The 17,066-nt window shown below is 40.6% G+C and overlaps 1 protein-coding gene across 2 annotated transcripts in view; it reads right to left on the reverse strand.

Annotated features, from left to right (window-relative positions):
• Positions 1–5,486: 5,486 nt before the first annotated feature.
• Positions 5,487–17,066, reverse strand: part of pde3a (phosphodiesterase 3A, cGMP-inhibited) — a 242,969-nt gene continuing 231,389 nt past the window's right edge. For both annotated transcript variants that reach the window (XM_084335423.1, XM_084335424.1), the window contains exons 13-14: positions 13,312–13,576; positions 5,487–9,444 (exon numbers count right to left, since the gene is read on the reverse strand). In XM_084335423.1, the coding sequence (XP_084191549.1) occupies positions 9,119–9,444; positions 13,312–13,576 (591 nt within the window). In that variant the 3' untranslated portion in view covers positions 5,487–9,118. The remainder of the gene's footprint in view (positions 9,445–13,311; positions 13,577–17,066) is intronic.

A 17,066-nucleotide genomic window follows, 5' to 3' on the forward strand; every position in this document is an offset into this window, starting at 1 on the left:
GCTCAGAACGGCCACGTTTTGAACGGGCACTGCACTCCTAGTTAGTAATTGTAACAAAGGAGTAATATTTTCCCATATTGAGCCTATTGACCTGGCGGTCAAACCTCATTTCTCAAATTAGTTTCTGTTGCCATGGGGATAACTTGTCCATGTATATACTGAACACGTTATGAATATGTCAACAGTCCTGTTGATATGGTCCCAAGGCTGGGCTTAATATATTTGGTTTCCTCTGCAGGTCTTTGGACTGGAATTGAGTTTGTTCTATAATATTACATTCTGTTCACACAATTGGATACAATGGAATTTCCAGGGTCTATGCCAGCAGACAGCTGGAGATCGAAATTGTGTGCTTTGTCTTTGGAAGTTCAGTAAAAGGCTGAACATGAAATTAAATTGATGCTGAAGAGACAGTTTTGAACAGAGTCATTCATCAAAAGCTGCTTTGTCTTGTGTCATGGGCCAAATCTGGCCCCCAGGCCACGAGTTGAATAGCCTTTACTTCTTGTATAATATAAGATTATAGATGCAAAGATAACAAGAGTCAGCTACATTTGGGGTGGTACAGTATAGCTTTTCTAAGATTGTTGGATTGTATAGTAGGCTACAATGGAACAGAAATGCATGGTTTACCATAGACCAATTTTAGAAACCCACAGTTTTTCTGAATATTGAATATTGTTTTAGTTAGTTTCCAAGATTGGTTGTAGACCACCAAATCCATGACGCAATTGGTGGAAGTACTTTCAAGTATTTTTTTCCCCTCTTTATTGTTATTATTATTATTAAAAAAATGTCATATAAATCATATATCCAAGATAAAAGTAATGAAGAATAGAAGATCTAAGCCACCGGCGTGTCATGTTATTATAAGTTGTGACCCTGCATGACCTCGCATGTGTGTGTCTTTTAGTCCTGGTGGGACATCATAGCTGCCTGTACTTCCAAAAGGACTATGATGAGCATTGGCTTTTATTGGATAGTTACAGTCTAGAATTAGAATTCTAAGTTACAGTGGGCTGAGTTGAACAATAGGCTTTTATAGCATGGCAATGAGTTGGATTGGGGAAAATATGACAATCCATTACTGTTACTATGGTGATATGTTTCATTCATAAACATACCGGCAGCACTTTGTTGGATTACGCCTTAGGGATAATGTCTTTTAACTTCATCCAGCAAACTGTAGCTATGGTTTGGAAGTTGAGAACAGGCCTTTTTACCTTCATCTTTAAATATTGTTATTGTTGCTGTTGTATTAACACTATCTCGCCATGCGTTGAGCGCCAAAACCCGAGTATAGTCGGGTTTTCGATCGTTTTCATAGTTTTTTCTTTTATTCGATTTTTTTTTATTCTATACAGTCTCACGGACCTCTGTGTATCATTGGGACTCATTATGAGACCCCGAGATTGCAATGCCGGCCGAATCCTGCTAGGTGGCAGTATCGCCTACCCTTTGAAACCTTATTTCACACTGTGTGTTACATTTTATATGGTCCGGGCGGAGAAATGGTACCCGGGCAAGTGAAAGGCTTCATTCGAGCCACTTGGAACGCGTCCAGCACACTTGATGCATAGTTTGTCCCATTTCATGTCAGGGACCCGATGGACATGAATACTGGAAATCGCGATCAGACAATTGGAATATTTATTTTGGAATACCTCCTAGCAAAGGTAAGGACTATATGACATCATCCTACTTCGATCCTACAATGATTTCACATCAATCGCAACGGCCGTCACGTATTCCAAAACGTATATGCCGTTGCTGACGATCAGAGCATCACAAAACGACCCCCCCCCCCCCCTTTGATGCCTCCATGATGAAACATAATACCTATTATATACCTTTGATATGGAAATAGTATCGTGTCCAGGTGAGCAACGCAAACGACTTTCGCAAAATGCACATAGCGCTCCATAACTTAGCTTCCAGGAATTAGCCCGGATCAGTCTGAATCTATACAATATTCACTACGGGATAACACACAAACGTATACATGAACGTATACATGTTGGACGAGAGATAGTGACTGTCAAATGAGCCATAGTATTGTCTCCATAGCTATAATATAGAATATAGATATAGCTCTGCAAACATCGTGACGCACCGTGAAAATGCCTATCTTTTAAAGCGTGGTCCATTGACAGCAGGGATGGGGATACATGCTGGCTGTGAATGAGTTAATGTCTTGTGATACCAATACTGCAGATAAATATCCTAGTTTTGAACATTTAAATAATAAAAAAATAAAATAGACAGAGACCTGAATACCACAGAAATTAAAGTCTTGTAATTCAATGTTTTCACATTACAACATCCACATTGTTCAGCCTGTGACAACCTCTAATGATCTCCCAACATAATTCACTGTATGATACATAATACCAATAGGCACTTCCAGTAAATCTGGCAATATAGTAGCTACAGTATAGTGTCTAAATTACAAAATGGTAAAAATAAATAATGTACATCTAAAAGAGTTTTTGTAGTTTTAATATTTCTTTACTGTACAGCATATATATTGTACAAAAAATGGAGCATCAACCTGCAAGGAAATGAATAATTTTTACTTTAACAAATACTGTGTATTTGGACATTATTCTTCCTTGTGTAAGTATTGCTACATGTGGTAAGTGCAAGGTACTAGTGAGCAGAAAACAATTAATCACTTAATCGTGTGTCAACTATATAAAAATACAAGTCTCATTTTTTTTGTTTTACAGAATTGTAAAGCTTGTTTGGTTTCCATGGTAAATGATAGTACATGTGTCAATAAGTATGGCAATCAAATAAAACCAATGAAGACATATAGGAGTACAATATCAAAAATGGACTTATATTAGCTCAACTGCAAGTGTTGGCATAGGATGGGCTAACTGGTAGGGAGGTGGAATGGGGACTCAATCTCCCATGTGATCCCTTACGCAAAATAAAATAATGGACACAGTCCCATCCACTTCCAAATAAATTAATCCGAGGTGTTTACTTGTCAGTGTGTTCCTCTAATAGGCTAGCTACGCACAGGGAGGCTTGGGAAGAAATATGCCATAAGACCGTCTGTGAACAACTAACAATTACCATCTGAGGAGCTCTGTGACTTCCTCTGTGAGGAATTACAGAGCGTCTGGTTAACAGAGACATTATGCACCACCTGCTATGAGATCTGACAACTCGATCAGCTCTATCAGCCAAACAAAGAGCAGAAAACCTGGAATTAAGATACTGGAGATTTCCAAAGTATATTGTTTGGAGGGTAGCAGTGGGAATCTTTCAAATATTCATCATAATGGAGCGCGAGGGGTGTGCACACACACACACACACACACACACACACACACACACACACACACACACGCACACACGCACACACTCACACACAAGAGTCGAGGAAGAATTCCCTATGCAGTGGACTATCATGCCTATCGCTGCTGTTGGGTTAAAACCTTGTATCTCCAATGGTACTCTATTTTATGAGCAAGTTTCATGACCCTATGGACCATGAAACCCATTCAAACCAATGCAGAACTTCATAAAATACATGGGTGTCAATCCGAAATGAAGGTAGTTTCTTCTTAATTCGAGTGACCCGAGGTTTTCACCCAGCAGTAACGACATGGCGATGTAAATGCATACAGTGGAAGCTGGGAATGGAAGTTAGATAAAACCCACTATCTCTCCTACAAACCTGAATAACAACCAAATACATAATGATTTGTGTCATGCACTGAACATCTTGCCTATATCACACAGATGACTGACTGCTAACCCAGTTCTCCAGAAGCTGAATCATCAATTTCCATTGTGTCAGTAATATGATTATACCGGTAGCTCATTAGGGATGAATGAGACGACATACATAGTAGCCCAACTGTATAAAGGACATACAAGACGAGTCCACATATTATCATTGACAAGCAAAAGACGGAAAATGAAATGTGGACTGTGGAATTGTCCGGGTCCAGTGGTGACGTAGGAATTCTGGTCTGATTCGGGACCTGGGGTATAAAGGATAGGCTGCGTCTAACACCATTCTAATCAGTAGGTCAGCCAATTATTCACAATTACTCACGTACGCCATCCTGAGTTCCTCCCGCCCCCTCATGCACACCGCACAGACACACACACATATGCAGTGGAGGTGTGCTTGGCAGTGGCCCTGATGTGCTGTTCAACCATGGTCGGGAACATTGTGTGTTAACATGTTAATATGGGATCTGCAGGGATAAAGAGGACACTATGTTCCATGTTTGTCTCGTTGCATCTGTCAATGAAGTCACAGACACGAAGAAGACAACCAGGACCTTCCCGTCCCTGTGAGGTCGATGCCCAATGCCATTCAGTTCCTTGAAAAACAGGCTTGTAGAAGATAGCAGAGAACATCAAGAGCTCCGGCAACAAGGCTGAATGTGACAGTGAGGGAAGATTCAGTTATGCATTCAGGCATTGGTCGGATTCTGCCAGTAGGGGGCCCGGGGCAAGACAGTGTTATGGGCCCCCCCTGTCCCTCAGGGGACAGACATGACACATGACTAGGGGGTTTGGGGGGCATTCTCACCTTAAAAAAAAGAAAAGAAAAAAATTATAATATTCATTTCTAGGGCCTTTTGATGAAGGCTTTGATGAATCTAAACCTAGGGCTCTCGGGACCTGTGGTGGTCTGGAGCCCCGGGGAATTGGCCGGTATGCCCAGTCAGTAGTCCAGGCCGTGCATTTAGGCTGTGAGAACCAGACTCGGGATTAGAGTCTTCACTCCAATTTGTTGTGACAGTAACTTGACCATCAGGCAGGGGAGTGAAGCATCCATCTAATTCAACTCAAGATCTTTCACATGGTCTTTTTGTCTTTGCCCCGCCCCCTCTACACACAGACACACATTCAGTTTCCACCTCACTTCAGGATGTTGTGTCACTGCACTTTTTCTTTTCTGGGGAAGATATGAAATGTAAATCTGATAACAATGGGGGTCTCCCTCACACGAGGTGCGGTCGGCCATGTCAGTGTGTTTGTCTGCTGGTTATCTCTGGTTATGTGGCTCCCTGTCATGCGTTACTATAGAGCTCTGTCTGCATGGTACCATGAACCATGTTATCTTTGGATGTTTCATCTCTCTCTCCATGTATTATTACTGCCAGGCCTTTATATAATTATTACATTGTGTAACATGATCATGTTGTGTGTTGTTAACTCCCATCAAAAGACAGGTTTTAGGAGTGACTTTATTATTATATATATATTATATATATATATATATATATATATATATATATATATATATATATATATATATATATATATATATATATATATATATATATATATATTTTCAACAGATATATATATATATATATATTTAAAAAGATATATATATATATATATATATATATATATATATATATATATATATATATATATATATATATATATATATATATATATATATATATATATATATATATATATATATATATGTCTGTTGAAAATTCTGAGAAACAACTTCCCTTAAAGGAGCACTTCACCAAGATATCTAATTATTCACCAGCTGTGATGCCTTGAATTCATGAAGATTAAATTTTTCCTCAACGGTGAACGTAGAATCCCAAAAATGGTAGCCATACTTGATGAATTTAAGTTATTTTAACAACAGCAAAACTATATCAAAACATCCATTTACAAAGTACCAAACACATTTTGCAGTATATTCCAACTCTCATTTATCCAGTCGTATGCTCAGTACCTCCCCAAACACATGCCAGGCAAATGCCAGGCAAAACGTTCCTGAGCACACGACTCGTTCCTGTGTTTAACTGGAAATGTTTGTGTTTGGGAGGTACTGAGCTTACGACTGGATACACAAGACTTGGAATATATTTATTTATATATATTTATGTTTTGCTGTTGTTAAAATTGGCTCCCGTTAACTTCAATTCATGAAGTATGGCTACAATAGTTTGGATTCTATGTTCACCATGGAGGTATGCAAGGGAAAATGTTATTCAAGGCATCACAGGGTGAGTAATTAATATACAGTACAAATGATGATTTTTGGGTTCAAGTATTTAAACAATATACATTATGCATATCCACTCATTCCCTTATCACGTTGATTTTGACCTTCACTAGATGTTTGGTGCAAAATGTCACAAAGCTACAGTATAGTAGGCCTACTCACTGCCAAGTCACTTGTGAAATCATAAAGGTCTTTAATACTCTGCCAAGTCACTTGTGCAATCATAAAGGTCTTTACCTACAGTACTCTCTGCCATGTCACTTGTGAAATCACAAAGGTGTGTACCTACAAGTACTCTCTGCCAAGTCACTTGTGGAATCAATGAGAAGAATGACAAGGCCTCAACCCTGATTGATTCATTGCCTGACCAGATACCACAGCTATGTCATCATGTTTGCCATTAGAAAAATGTGAGTTAATTTCCTCCATAGCAGATCTGGAATCTCATATCATGGGGACCTACTACTATGTAACAAATCGAATTGATCCACCCTCTGAGAGTGGAGGCCCACATACAGTACAGTACACGGCCCGTTTTGGCACATGATCATATGAGCGATATCACCTGCTCTTTAACCCTGAAGCCATGGATGGCTCCCTGAGAGGCCCAGAGGAGGAGCTCAGAAGGATTCTCAATACATGGGCCAGGAGTTGATACATCTAGTGATCTATGACCAAAAACATTTTTTTCTCCGCAAACCTATTAGTTATATCACAATTGTGCTGTCAGAACAGTCTTTATGTTTGCAGGTATTTAAAGATCTATTACTAGGCCATCGTAATCTTATCAACCAGGAAATGCACACGTCAAACCTAACGTTAGTTCCAATGCGTGAAACTCGTATTAGAAGTTGATCAAAAGCGATCTATGCACGAAAACAATAGTTATTTTCTGAGAATCTCTTAGTTACAACAATATTGTGTAAGCTAGGCAGGGTTGTGATTATAGGTGAAGTATTAAAAAATGCAGCATCAATAGGGATAAAATAGGATAAGACTAACACCTGGCATCACTTTCATTTCATAGCAGATTGAACATTTAAAAAACAGTGAATTGTGCGGTCTGTTGCACATTCCTGTTCAATGCAAGGACCAATTATGTCAAAAGAGTATGCAGGGAACATTCGTCTGTTCATTTAACTGTGATCATGAATATCTGATCAGAGAAAATGTATGTGTTCTAGTATAGTTAACTATTATTGAGACACTGGAATGCCTACTTGAGACCTTTTTCATATGTCAGCGGACTCATTTGCCTAATCTTCGCGGCTCTTTAAACCGTGGTGGAAAACACAGACAACAATGGGCTGAACAAACCTTTTAGTTCCTTGAAATATAGTTCTGAAATATAGTTCTAAAAACTATTAACCCTTTCAGGTGTAACATCTCACATGCAAGATATAATTTTGAGCACTGAGCATTGTAAAGATGCGTAGTGCTCAAAAGTCTGTTATCATTGAAACTTTAGAATTCTAGATAATTTCAAGATAGAATTCCAAGAAAACGTTCCAAAATATGTACACCTGAAAGAGTTAACATTCTGAGGCTAAGTCCAAATGTGTGGTCAGGGTGGTCACCGGGTGCTGGGGGGACAGAAGTGCTTTGCTTTTTTTTTGCCAAAACATTCTGAGAATTGAATACAGTGTTTTATGTGTCGTGTCGTCAGGCCTGCGAGGAAACATCCTTGGCTGGTCAAAAAGAATGTGGTGGAATAATGTTTCTGCTTCTCTCTGGTGTGTAACACAGTTTGCATGGTTCTACGGTTATTTATACGAAAACCTTTTAAAAGACAATCGCATGCCAGTATTCCTCTTTTCATACTCGCAAATCTAGGAATTACCAACACTGTTGATGGTCTTATGCAGACATTCGAGCCATAACGTTTGGGGACTGTCAATAAGAGTACAACAACTGCACAGACATTAGCTAAGCCAATTAATTTTCTTTTTTAAAAAGCTTGCTTTTAGATGGTGGCCCCTTGGTGTAAACTCACTCCTAAGTTAAATACCTTCCACTTCGCCACCTGAATTGGATCCTTTTCAGGTGGCAGAACGGATAAGACCATGGTTTTTAACATACATGCATGCTGGTGAGTGGAGGGTTCACGGTTCGAGGCCGTAGGAGGACAGGTGCCGAGCCAAAGTGCCTGCTAGTACCTAGCGACCACTGTTACACATGCACATACATATGCACACACACACACACACACACACACACACACACACACACACACACACACACACACACACGCACACACACACACACACACACACACACACACACACACACACACACACACACACACACACTCATGCACACACACACTCATGCACACACACACTCATGCACACAAGGTGTGAGACGAAGAGTCCCTTTTGAATCTCAAACCTTCCTCTTCTAAACGGACACAAATACACAATAAATGTACTTAATTTGGCAATAAGAGGAAAAAATATCTTTAAATATAAACCAACATCTCACCAGAACACTTGCTTTTTTGTCCACTAGAAGATCGCAAGTTTGTTGTTTTGGACGCAAATGGAAAAGAAACAAGGTAAAGATGCTCAGGTGTGTCTCATTTGATTCCCTTTATAATCCACATTATATAAAAAAGGAAACCTCATCCCGGCCCACGTCACCCCCCCGAAATCCCACCCCTATAGATGGAACACAAGTACAGGTGAGTGTGATGTCTTACATATAATTGCATTTAGAAAATATTTCTTATATATAAATTGGCAGCGAGTTCCTGCAGTTCTGTGTTTACACAATGAGTTGAGGTCTGTGGGACCATGTCTTCCTCTTCTCTCGAAGTTAGCAAAAGAGTCTGTATCGCAAAGTACATTGAGGATCCCGTATTGCAATATGGAAAATCTCCTCAAGAATGCGGTCTGAGCGTCTGGTGAAGCCGAATTTTCAGATCAAATGTGTAAAAACACAATGTCGCCCACCCTGTTCTTTTTCTCTTTATAGGCACAAATTTCCCAAACTTCTACAGTGTTGTGTCTAAGTGATGTGCAAAAAAAAAGAAAAAAGTCTGTTGATAGGATATAAAAACACCACTTCTTCACGTTCTGGTTGACGCCCTATTTCCCGTGAGCCTTTTCATTGAGGGTCCCCTTCCTCTAGTTCCTCTGTAGGTTCAGAGTCTTCCTGTGGAGGGAGTGGCCACTGTGTTTCCTCCTCCTCCACCTCTTCCTCTGGCTCCTCCTCCGGCTCCTCCCCCTCCACCAGCTCCTCTTTACTGCCTGGCTCCTCCTCCTCCTCGTGAATAGCCAAGATTGGTTCTGCTACATTGTTGAGTCGGACAGACTCCACCCCCTGTTTCTGGGCCTCCTCCGCGATGACCTTCTTCCACATCTCGTGGTTCTCCAGCAGGTGATGGGTGATCTGGCAGAAGGCTTTCCTCCTCTTCTTGGGTGCTGGTTTCTCTGGGAATGGGCAGGGGAGAAATGGTTGGATTAAAATAACATGAACACTTCCTGCAAGGATTTAACTCCCCTGAAGACCCACAATTCCAAAGGACAAAGTACATTTGAGTCAAACTGCTATTCCTAGCACTATTTGGGCAACTTTACACAATTCCTGTTAGTCTATTGAAGACATCTGTAAGGTTTTTAAAAAAAAAATGCATTGTTTTATATTTCTAATCAAGTACTCAAAACCATCATTTTCCAGCTTCAAGATTTCAGGCTGTTATGGCCTGGCTCCGCCCATAAGCACTTTGAGTGACAGTCAGCCCACACAGCGACTGGTAGACAGAGAGAGATAGAGAGAGAGAGAGAGAGAGAGAGAGAGAGAGAGAGAGAGAGAGAGAGAGAGAGAGGGGGGGGGGGGGTGGGAAAGAGAGAGAGAGAGAGAGAGGGGGGGGGGGGGGTGGGAGAGAGAGAGAGAGAGAGAGAGAGCTTCTTCCAGAGCGAAACCCGACACCTCTGCACATACTCCGGAGGGAGAGAGAGAGAGAGAGAGAGAGAGAGAGAGGGGGGGGGGGGGGGTGGGAGAGAGAGAGAGAGAGAGAGCTTCTTCCAGAGCGAAACCCGACACCTCTGCACACTTGTGGGCCTCCCTTCCTCCCCTCTCCTGTGTGCCGCGCAGCAGGTCCCCCCCCCCAAGTGCTCCCTCTCTCTCCATCTCTCTCTCCCTCTCTCCCTCCAGAGCGCACCAGGGTTTCCGTTAGAAAAAATTGTTGCCGGCCTCAGTGTCCGGTAGATTTCAATCTACCGGTCAAATGAGAGAAATTCCGGTCAGAGTTTATTGAGCTTAAAAACAATTGATAGGCAAAAGAATGACAACAAAACAAAAGAATGACATCATCAAGGCATGTAGATTTATAATATTTTTACTTAAAACTAGGCTACTTTTGCGTATAAAGTCATTATATTCCAAATAAAATAAGTCCCGAGACTCGTGCTGCTGCCGACTTTAAATCAAATAGGTGTCTGTGGGCAGTCGCCCGACATTAATAAACAACAGTCTGTTATAATCACATTTTTATGAGCTAACGAATTCCGTTATATTGGACATTTGTATTAATTATATCAAGCGAAGAACTGAGAAATTTGGCAGAGAGACGGCAACATTATCGTGGGTTTGCGTGACGACTCTCTCTCTCTCCACCTCCCAATGACTTATTTGCGAGAGTATGTCGATGCAGAGCAGCAGATTCAGCTGTTATTGGCTCTTTTCTGGGGACCGCACAGCAGCGCCCCCCACCCAACATTGAATTGAAAATGGCTGAATTGGAGTACTGCTGGAGTACTGCATTGTGCTGCTGCTGCTCCGGCTCTGCAGCTTCACAAAAGTTTGCACACCCAGCACTAAGCTCTCACTGACAACGTCGTTGTCATTATTAGAAGCAACGATGAAACAAATGTAATGATTGTTTCGTTCATCGCATAGGCTATTTAATTTTAGTCTATTTTAATACAATTCAAATAATCAAATTGTGCTTAGACTCAGGGAATTATTTTCACCAGACATTAAGACCGGAGAGATTAAATATGTCGGACTTCAACAGATTATGCCGGTCAAATACCGGTAATTACCGGCTAACGGAAACGCTGGAGCGCACGCAGAGGCGTCGGGCCCCACTCCGCCTCGCAGCATGAGGAAGTGGCTTCCACTCGCTGTCTAGTCTAGGTAGAATGGGGGCGGGCATTAGCTCCAACCACAGAGCCAATCGCATCACTGTGCGCTACCCAGCGTCCGAATGACGTGACTCAGTCGTTCAAATCAAAATGGCCTGATTTACTGGAGGAGGAAAGGGGCTGACCTGAATCAGAGCAATCCGCCAATATGGTATTTAGACACTAAAACACATTGATACGAACTCCTATTACTATAATACAATGCTAGAGACTGAAAAATGACATTTATATAGTACATGTCACCTTTAAGAAATAAATCAACGTGGAGTTGATCCTGTGTATAGGGTGACCAAACATCCCGATGTGTGCGGGACAGTCCCGCATTTTAGCCCTTTGTCCCGCAAAACACCAAAGAATGTCCCGTATTTCAAGAAACTATTGTATACAAATTTTAAATATATACATTTTTATTGTTTTGTCTAGTTATTTATCACCAACCATGCACCAATGACCCATAAGTAGCCTATACACCAGCGTGCCTTGTCTCACTGGGACAGAGGGACGCACTGCTGTCTACCGTGTTAACACCGGATAATGTAATAATACCGGACAATGTAATAATACAGGATAATGTAATAACTTGTCAGATAATGTAATACATATAATACATGTAACAAATCGTTCTGTATAATGTAATAACGTATGATGAGTAAAACCTTTTGGATGTATAACGTAATAACATCACCAGATAATGTAATAACGTATTAATATCATTGTATGTAAAAATGTGATATGTTTTATGTCATTCACATCAACTACATGCAGAGATAAAATGAAAACACATACATAAACACACACACATACCTGCAATGCCCCCTGTGTATTTGACAAATAAAGAACTTGAACACACACAGACACACACACACACACACACATACACACACACACACACACACACACACACACACACACACACACACACACACACACACACACACACACACACACACACACACACACACACACACACACACACACACACACACACACACACACACACACACACACACACACACACACACACACACACTCATAGTCTAGTCGTAGAGGAATAACATTCTTAAATGCTTCAACTCCATGAACAAATTGTGCAACTTTACATTATTGAATTAAATGGCACAAATAAAAGTGGTGCATTTTACAGAAAATCTAAAGGAATCAACATTCCAACAAGTGATTATATATGTCTAATATGTATTTGACACAATCCAGACCTTCATCCTTCAATTACCGTTAGAAAAAAGTTGCCTGATTAATTTAGCAAGACCACTGCCACATCTGGCAGCTGTGTACAGCTTCATAATACTAACTTAACTGTCACTGACATGATCAAATCCAAGACATTCAGCCAAAGAATCCAAAAGACATTTACTGTAATTCTTGGAATTATTTTAACTATATTATAACTTTTCATGTACTGTAGGATCCAATTTTCCTCTGGGGACAGTTTGTTTATTCAGTTATGAAATATACCTTAGAAATTATTCACTTCTCTGACTCACAAAACTACATTTAACGTAACATTAAGCACATTTAAGGTGCCCAACAACTATGAAGACATTATATCAGCCTACATGTTATGTTCTGTTCTACAGTGTTTCTGCTGCTCAGCCATTTAGCTCTATTTCACCTGTTTATCGCCCTATGATCATGTTAGTTAAATCTCATCAAACATATCTGCCAAAACCTAAAGATCCAGCCGTTAAAAATATCAAACCCTGAACATAGAACAATCAAATCAGCTATATGTAGTCGTTTTTTCATCACTATTGGGCACAATTACAAATAGGCTAAGCAATTTACAGCCATGTCAATACAATAGCAAGTCTCCAGGCAAACGGAGCAGAGAAGAATGGTTGGATCTCATCTGTCAGGCACTTCAAGTGTGTACTGAAACACCAGAGCCGGCATTTCTATAAATGAGCTAATCTAAATGTTTATATTTCAAGCAAATGCTTTGTACATTATGTATTGAGTATTGAGTATTACCTTACGAGTTGGATTGTATGGATTTGGTCACCGTATGTGTCTATATGGGAGATTACTTTTAGTATACTTGGAGCAATGCAGATGCAAACACACATCACACATCAGTTTGTCCTGTGTACCACAACAGACACGCTCTCAATCATATTATCATATTGTCCTTACGTGATGCCTCAGAGCCGGTGGATGCGTCCTCCTCTGCTGTATCCTCTTCCTCCTCCTCCTCTTCCTCATTCTCCGCCATCCCTGGTTCCTCTGCCTCGGGGTTAGCCTCCACCCAGCGTCCGGGCATGAGAGCGGCCGAGTCGTAGGAGTTGCAGAGGGGCCCCACGATGTGTGTGATGAAGGACTCCTGGAGCTTGGCCAACTGTGGGGCCGAGCGGTCCATGAAGGGGCTGGTGGGAAGGCCCAGGCTGGACTCCTCGTCTCCCTGTGAAGGGCAAGACCCGTGTTAGTGGCCAAGTTCATACCAGCTGAGCGTGTGCCAAAGGAATGCATGTTCTACACATTACCGCACACATTATAAACCATTCTGATCCTGTGTGCGAATTGCTGTGATCTGTATAAATGTATACATGTGTACAGTAAATGACCAAGTAAGGCTTTGTCAATATTCCAATGTACAGTGTAAAATGTGTGTGTGTCCCCTACCCAACCCCCCCCCCCCCCCCCCCCCCCACCTCCAATGTACAGCCCTCACCCAACCCACCCAACCCCACCCCACCAACCTCCTCCAATGTACAGTTTCTACGCCAAATGTATATACACTCCTTTTCTGGACACTTTTGTATCACAAACAGTACTGTATTTGCAAATCTGATATGTCATAAATGTATAGATGTAGCAGTACTGTCTATCTGTATGTCATGTATGTCATATATGTCCTGATTAATTGAAAATGGGGGACCCTGATGTAAACAAGACGAAAGTCTTTCTCTGGTCTGCATCCCCTTAACAATTGTATGTATTGAGATGTACTGTACTGTACCCATTCTGCAATCTGTTAATAAACTTTTCAATCAATCAATCAATCAATCAATCAATCATACATCCAGAAAACCCACTATATACAATGCATGGTAACAATTTACATGAGCTAGACACTCAGAGAGAATTTGTTACTCCTCAATAAATGCATTATGCTTGTGGAATAACAGTGTCACCATGACCCCTTCCTGACACATAGCTGGATGTGTTGCTGAGGGAGGTTACCTACCGATGTACTGCATTTGAAAGGTGATTAATTAGGATGATAGGTATCCTAGCCAGAGAGAGATGTGGGTATATACTGTACTCTGCCACACGGTCTCATCAGAATATGTAAATAAAGAACTAATCGACCACAGGAAAAAGGGTACATAATGTATGTTATCTTATAGGTAGGCTATTGCTATGTGGTGGGGATTGATGTGTAGAGTGTTCGGGGGACTGACTGTTTTCCGGGGGGGTTCACATGCCTTCGAGTGACATTGTACTATTGTACTTATTTTATGCCTATTCTGCACGTTTACATTGCACTACTTGTATTGTATTTTATACCTATTCTTATGTCTGCAATTTATCCATTGTTTTTTATTCTGTCAATTGTGTGTTCATTTTATACTAATTGCTGTGGGGCACTCTGGACTGTTGTCCATAGTTATTCATATTTATTATTGTTATATTGTAGAAATGTGTGCATTGAAATGTCTGTAAAGTCTCGACGACATTGAAAATGAGGGTGACCTCGATTGTCTTTTCGAGAATAAATAAAGGTTTGAATGAATGAATTGAATGACTATAAGTAATATATTTTAATCCGCAACCAGGAGTTGAACCAATCATCACAGTCACATGTGAGTGCTCTCACCACTATCTAAATATGATTATATTTAAGGTTCGTTTTAACATTGGCTTAACGGTTAATGGTTAAGATATAAAGTTAGGGTTAAGGTTATGGTTTGATTCCAAGCAGGGGAAATGTAAAAAGTTTAAATCTTTTGAATAAGTAATATTATGCACTTTTTGGTAATACGTACACATGTTACATTTTCAATACAACACTTAAATATATAACTTATGGCTATAACATAACGTACATTATGTACTTTATTTACATTTTCAGTGACGACAGGCTGCCTCTGCATATACCCTCGACTAAGAAGTACGTGTTACAAATGTGTTATGACCCTGTTACTTTACAAGCATAGTGCATTCATAGATGAGTAATGTATGCGTTCTGAATGTCCAGTTTATGTAAATGGTTTGCACTTAGTAGTAATCAACAGGGTAAACAAACATGCTTAACAGGTACCATCTGGACTCCGTGAAAAAGCCATGGCAGTAACTTGGAGCTTTGGAGCTTTTTCCCATTAGTTAATTGCCGTTCTAGAACACCGTAGGCTAGTGGGAAAGAGGTCACTGGAGATTGCGTATCGCGCACGAGGGCGTGCAAGCATCCCACGAGCACAGGGGTGACGTGGAAAACAAAGATTGCACTGGTGGCATCGACACATGCCCTTGTGCTTCAAACTGATTCGGCTAAGATCTTCCTTGAAATCCAACAAGGCAACAAGGTAAGACTCATTACAACTTCACCAAAACCGAAAGTGAAACTTAACCCGGATAGGATGTAAATGAGAGCAAAGAAAATGGCTTTACTTTTGCAGAGGTTATATGAAGTAGAAGATGTATTTAGCTTGTAGACAATAGAAAATTTTTATTTCTTTTTAGATTTATTGACAAAAAAACATATAACAACATTGACAGATCAACATTTGTATTTGCCTTGTCAGGGATAGAACGAAAAGTCCAAGGCCCTCATTTATCAATAATGCGTAGAAAGTGTTCTATTTTCGTTCCTAAGCGCAGAATTTAGAATGTCTCTACGCACAGAAAAATCGGGATTTATCAACTGTGCGTGCACAGGTCCTACGCACACTCCGTGTTGATAAATACCAATGTTCTTACCGTCTATGCTCGTGCATGATTGTAAGCATTTGCATACTGAACTGCCCTTAACACTATGGCGACCCCCCCCCCCCCCCTGTGGCGATTTAGGCCTCAGAGGACAGAGGATTGTAAACAAACCGATGTACTTTCTAAGAGCTTTATATATCATTTATAGTATTGCTATCTGTCCATTCTCATTGTCACTTGAGTGCATAAACCGTGCCTTCATAATGGCTTAAAGAAAATAAAAATCCATCGGTTGGTTGTCATTTTATAGCGTCGTGAATATAAGGTATATCGCGCTTTTCGTCTAGGCTTTTCTGCAGGAGGCTGCAAAAAAGGCTAAACGTTGGCGCCGTTATATCAAACGCCATTTCTGCTGTATATATACGAATGAAATAAAACAAACTGCGTAGCATCCGGACTATTACAGAGCATCTATGGATGAAATGGGGGCGGCGGGGAACGCCGATCAGTATTATTGATTAGCAATAGAGTGTGCGTTCCGGTAGCCAATGTCAGTAGTCTATCACGTTATAAAACAATGTCCAATCCAGCTGTAATTTGGGGTAATATTTTCCTACCGTCAGGCCATGTGATCGCCGGCAGCATTTCCTCACCAATCATCGGATTCTGGTAGATCGATATGCACATTGGCTTGTAACTGAGGGGTACAATTCCCTGACTGTATTGATAAGTATGGTATCATTAAACCACTACCGCTTTATGTACTTTAATTACTGGCCATACAGTACATGATATATATATATGATGAACACTTCCCACAATGAATCGGTTCTACACAAAGTTGTCTTTAAGTATTTATTGCAGCAAAAGGTACATAATATACTTCTCTATTATACTTTGAATGCACTTGTAAGGCAAAGGAATGTGCGTAGGCAAATCAATAATGAATGTCCATTCTCTGGTTACGCAGGAGGTAATTATACAACCTGAATCTTAGGGAATTATATCTATGGTACACTAGT

This window comes from Notolepis coatsorum (genome assembly GCF_963971535.1).
Source record: "Notolepis coatsorum genome assembly, chromosome: 18".
NCBI lineage: Eukaryota > Metazoa > Chordata > Actinopteri > Aulopiformes > Paralepididae > Notolepis > Notolepis coatsorum.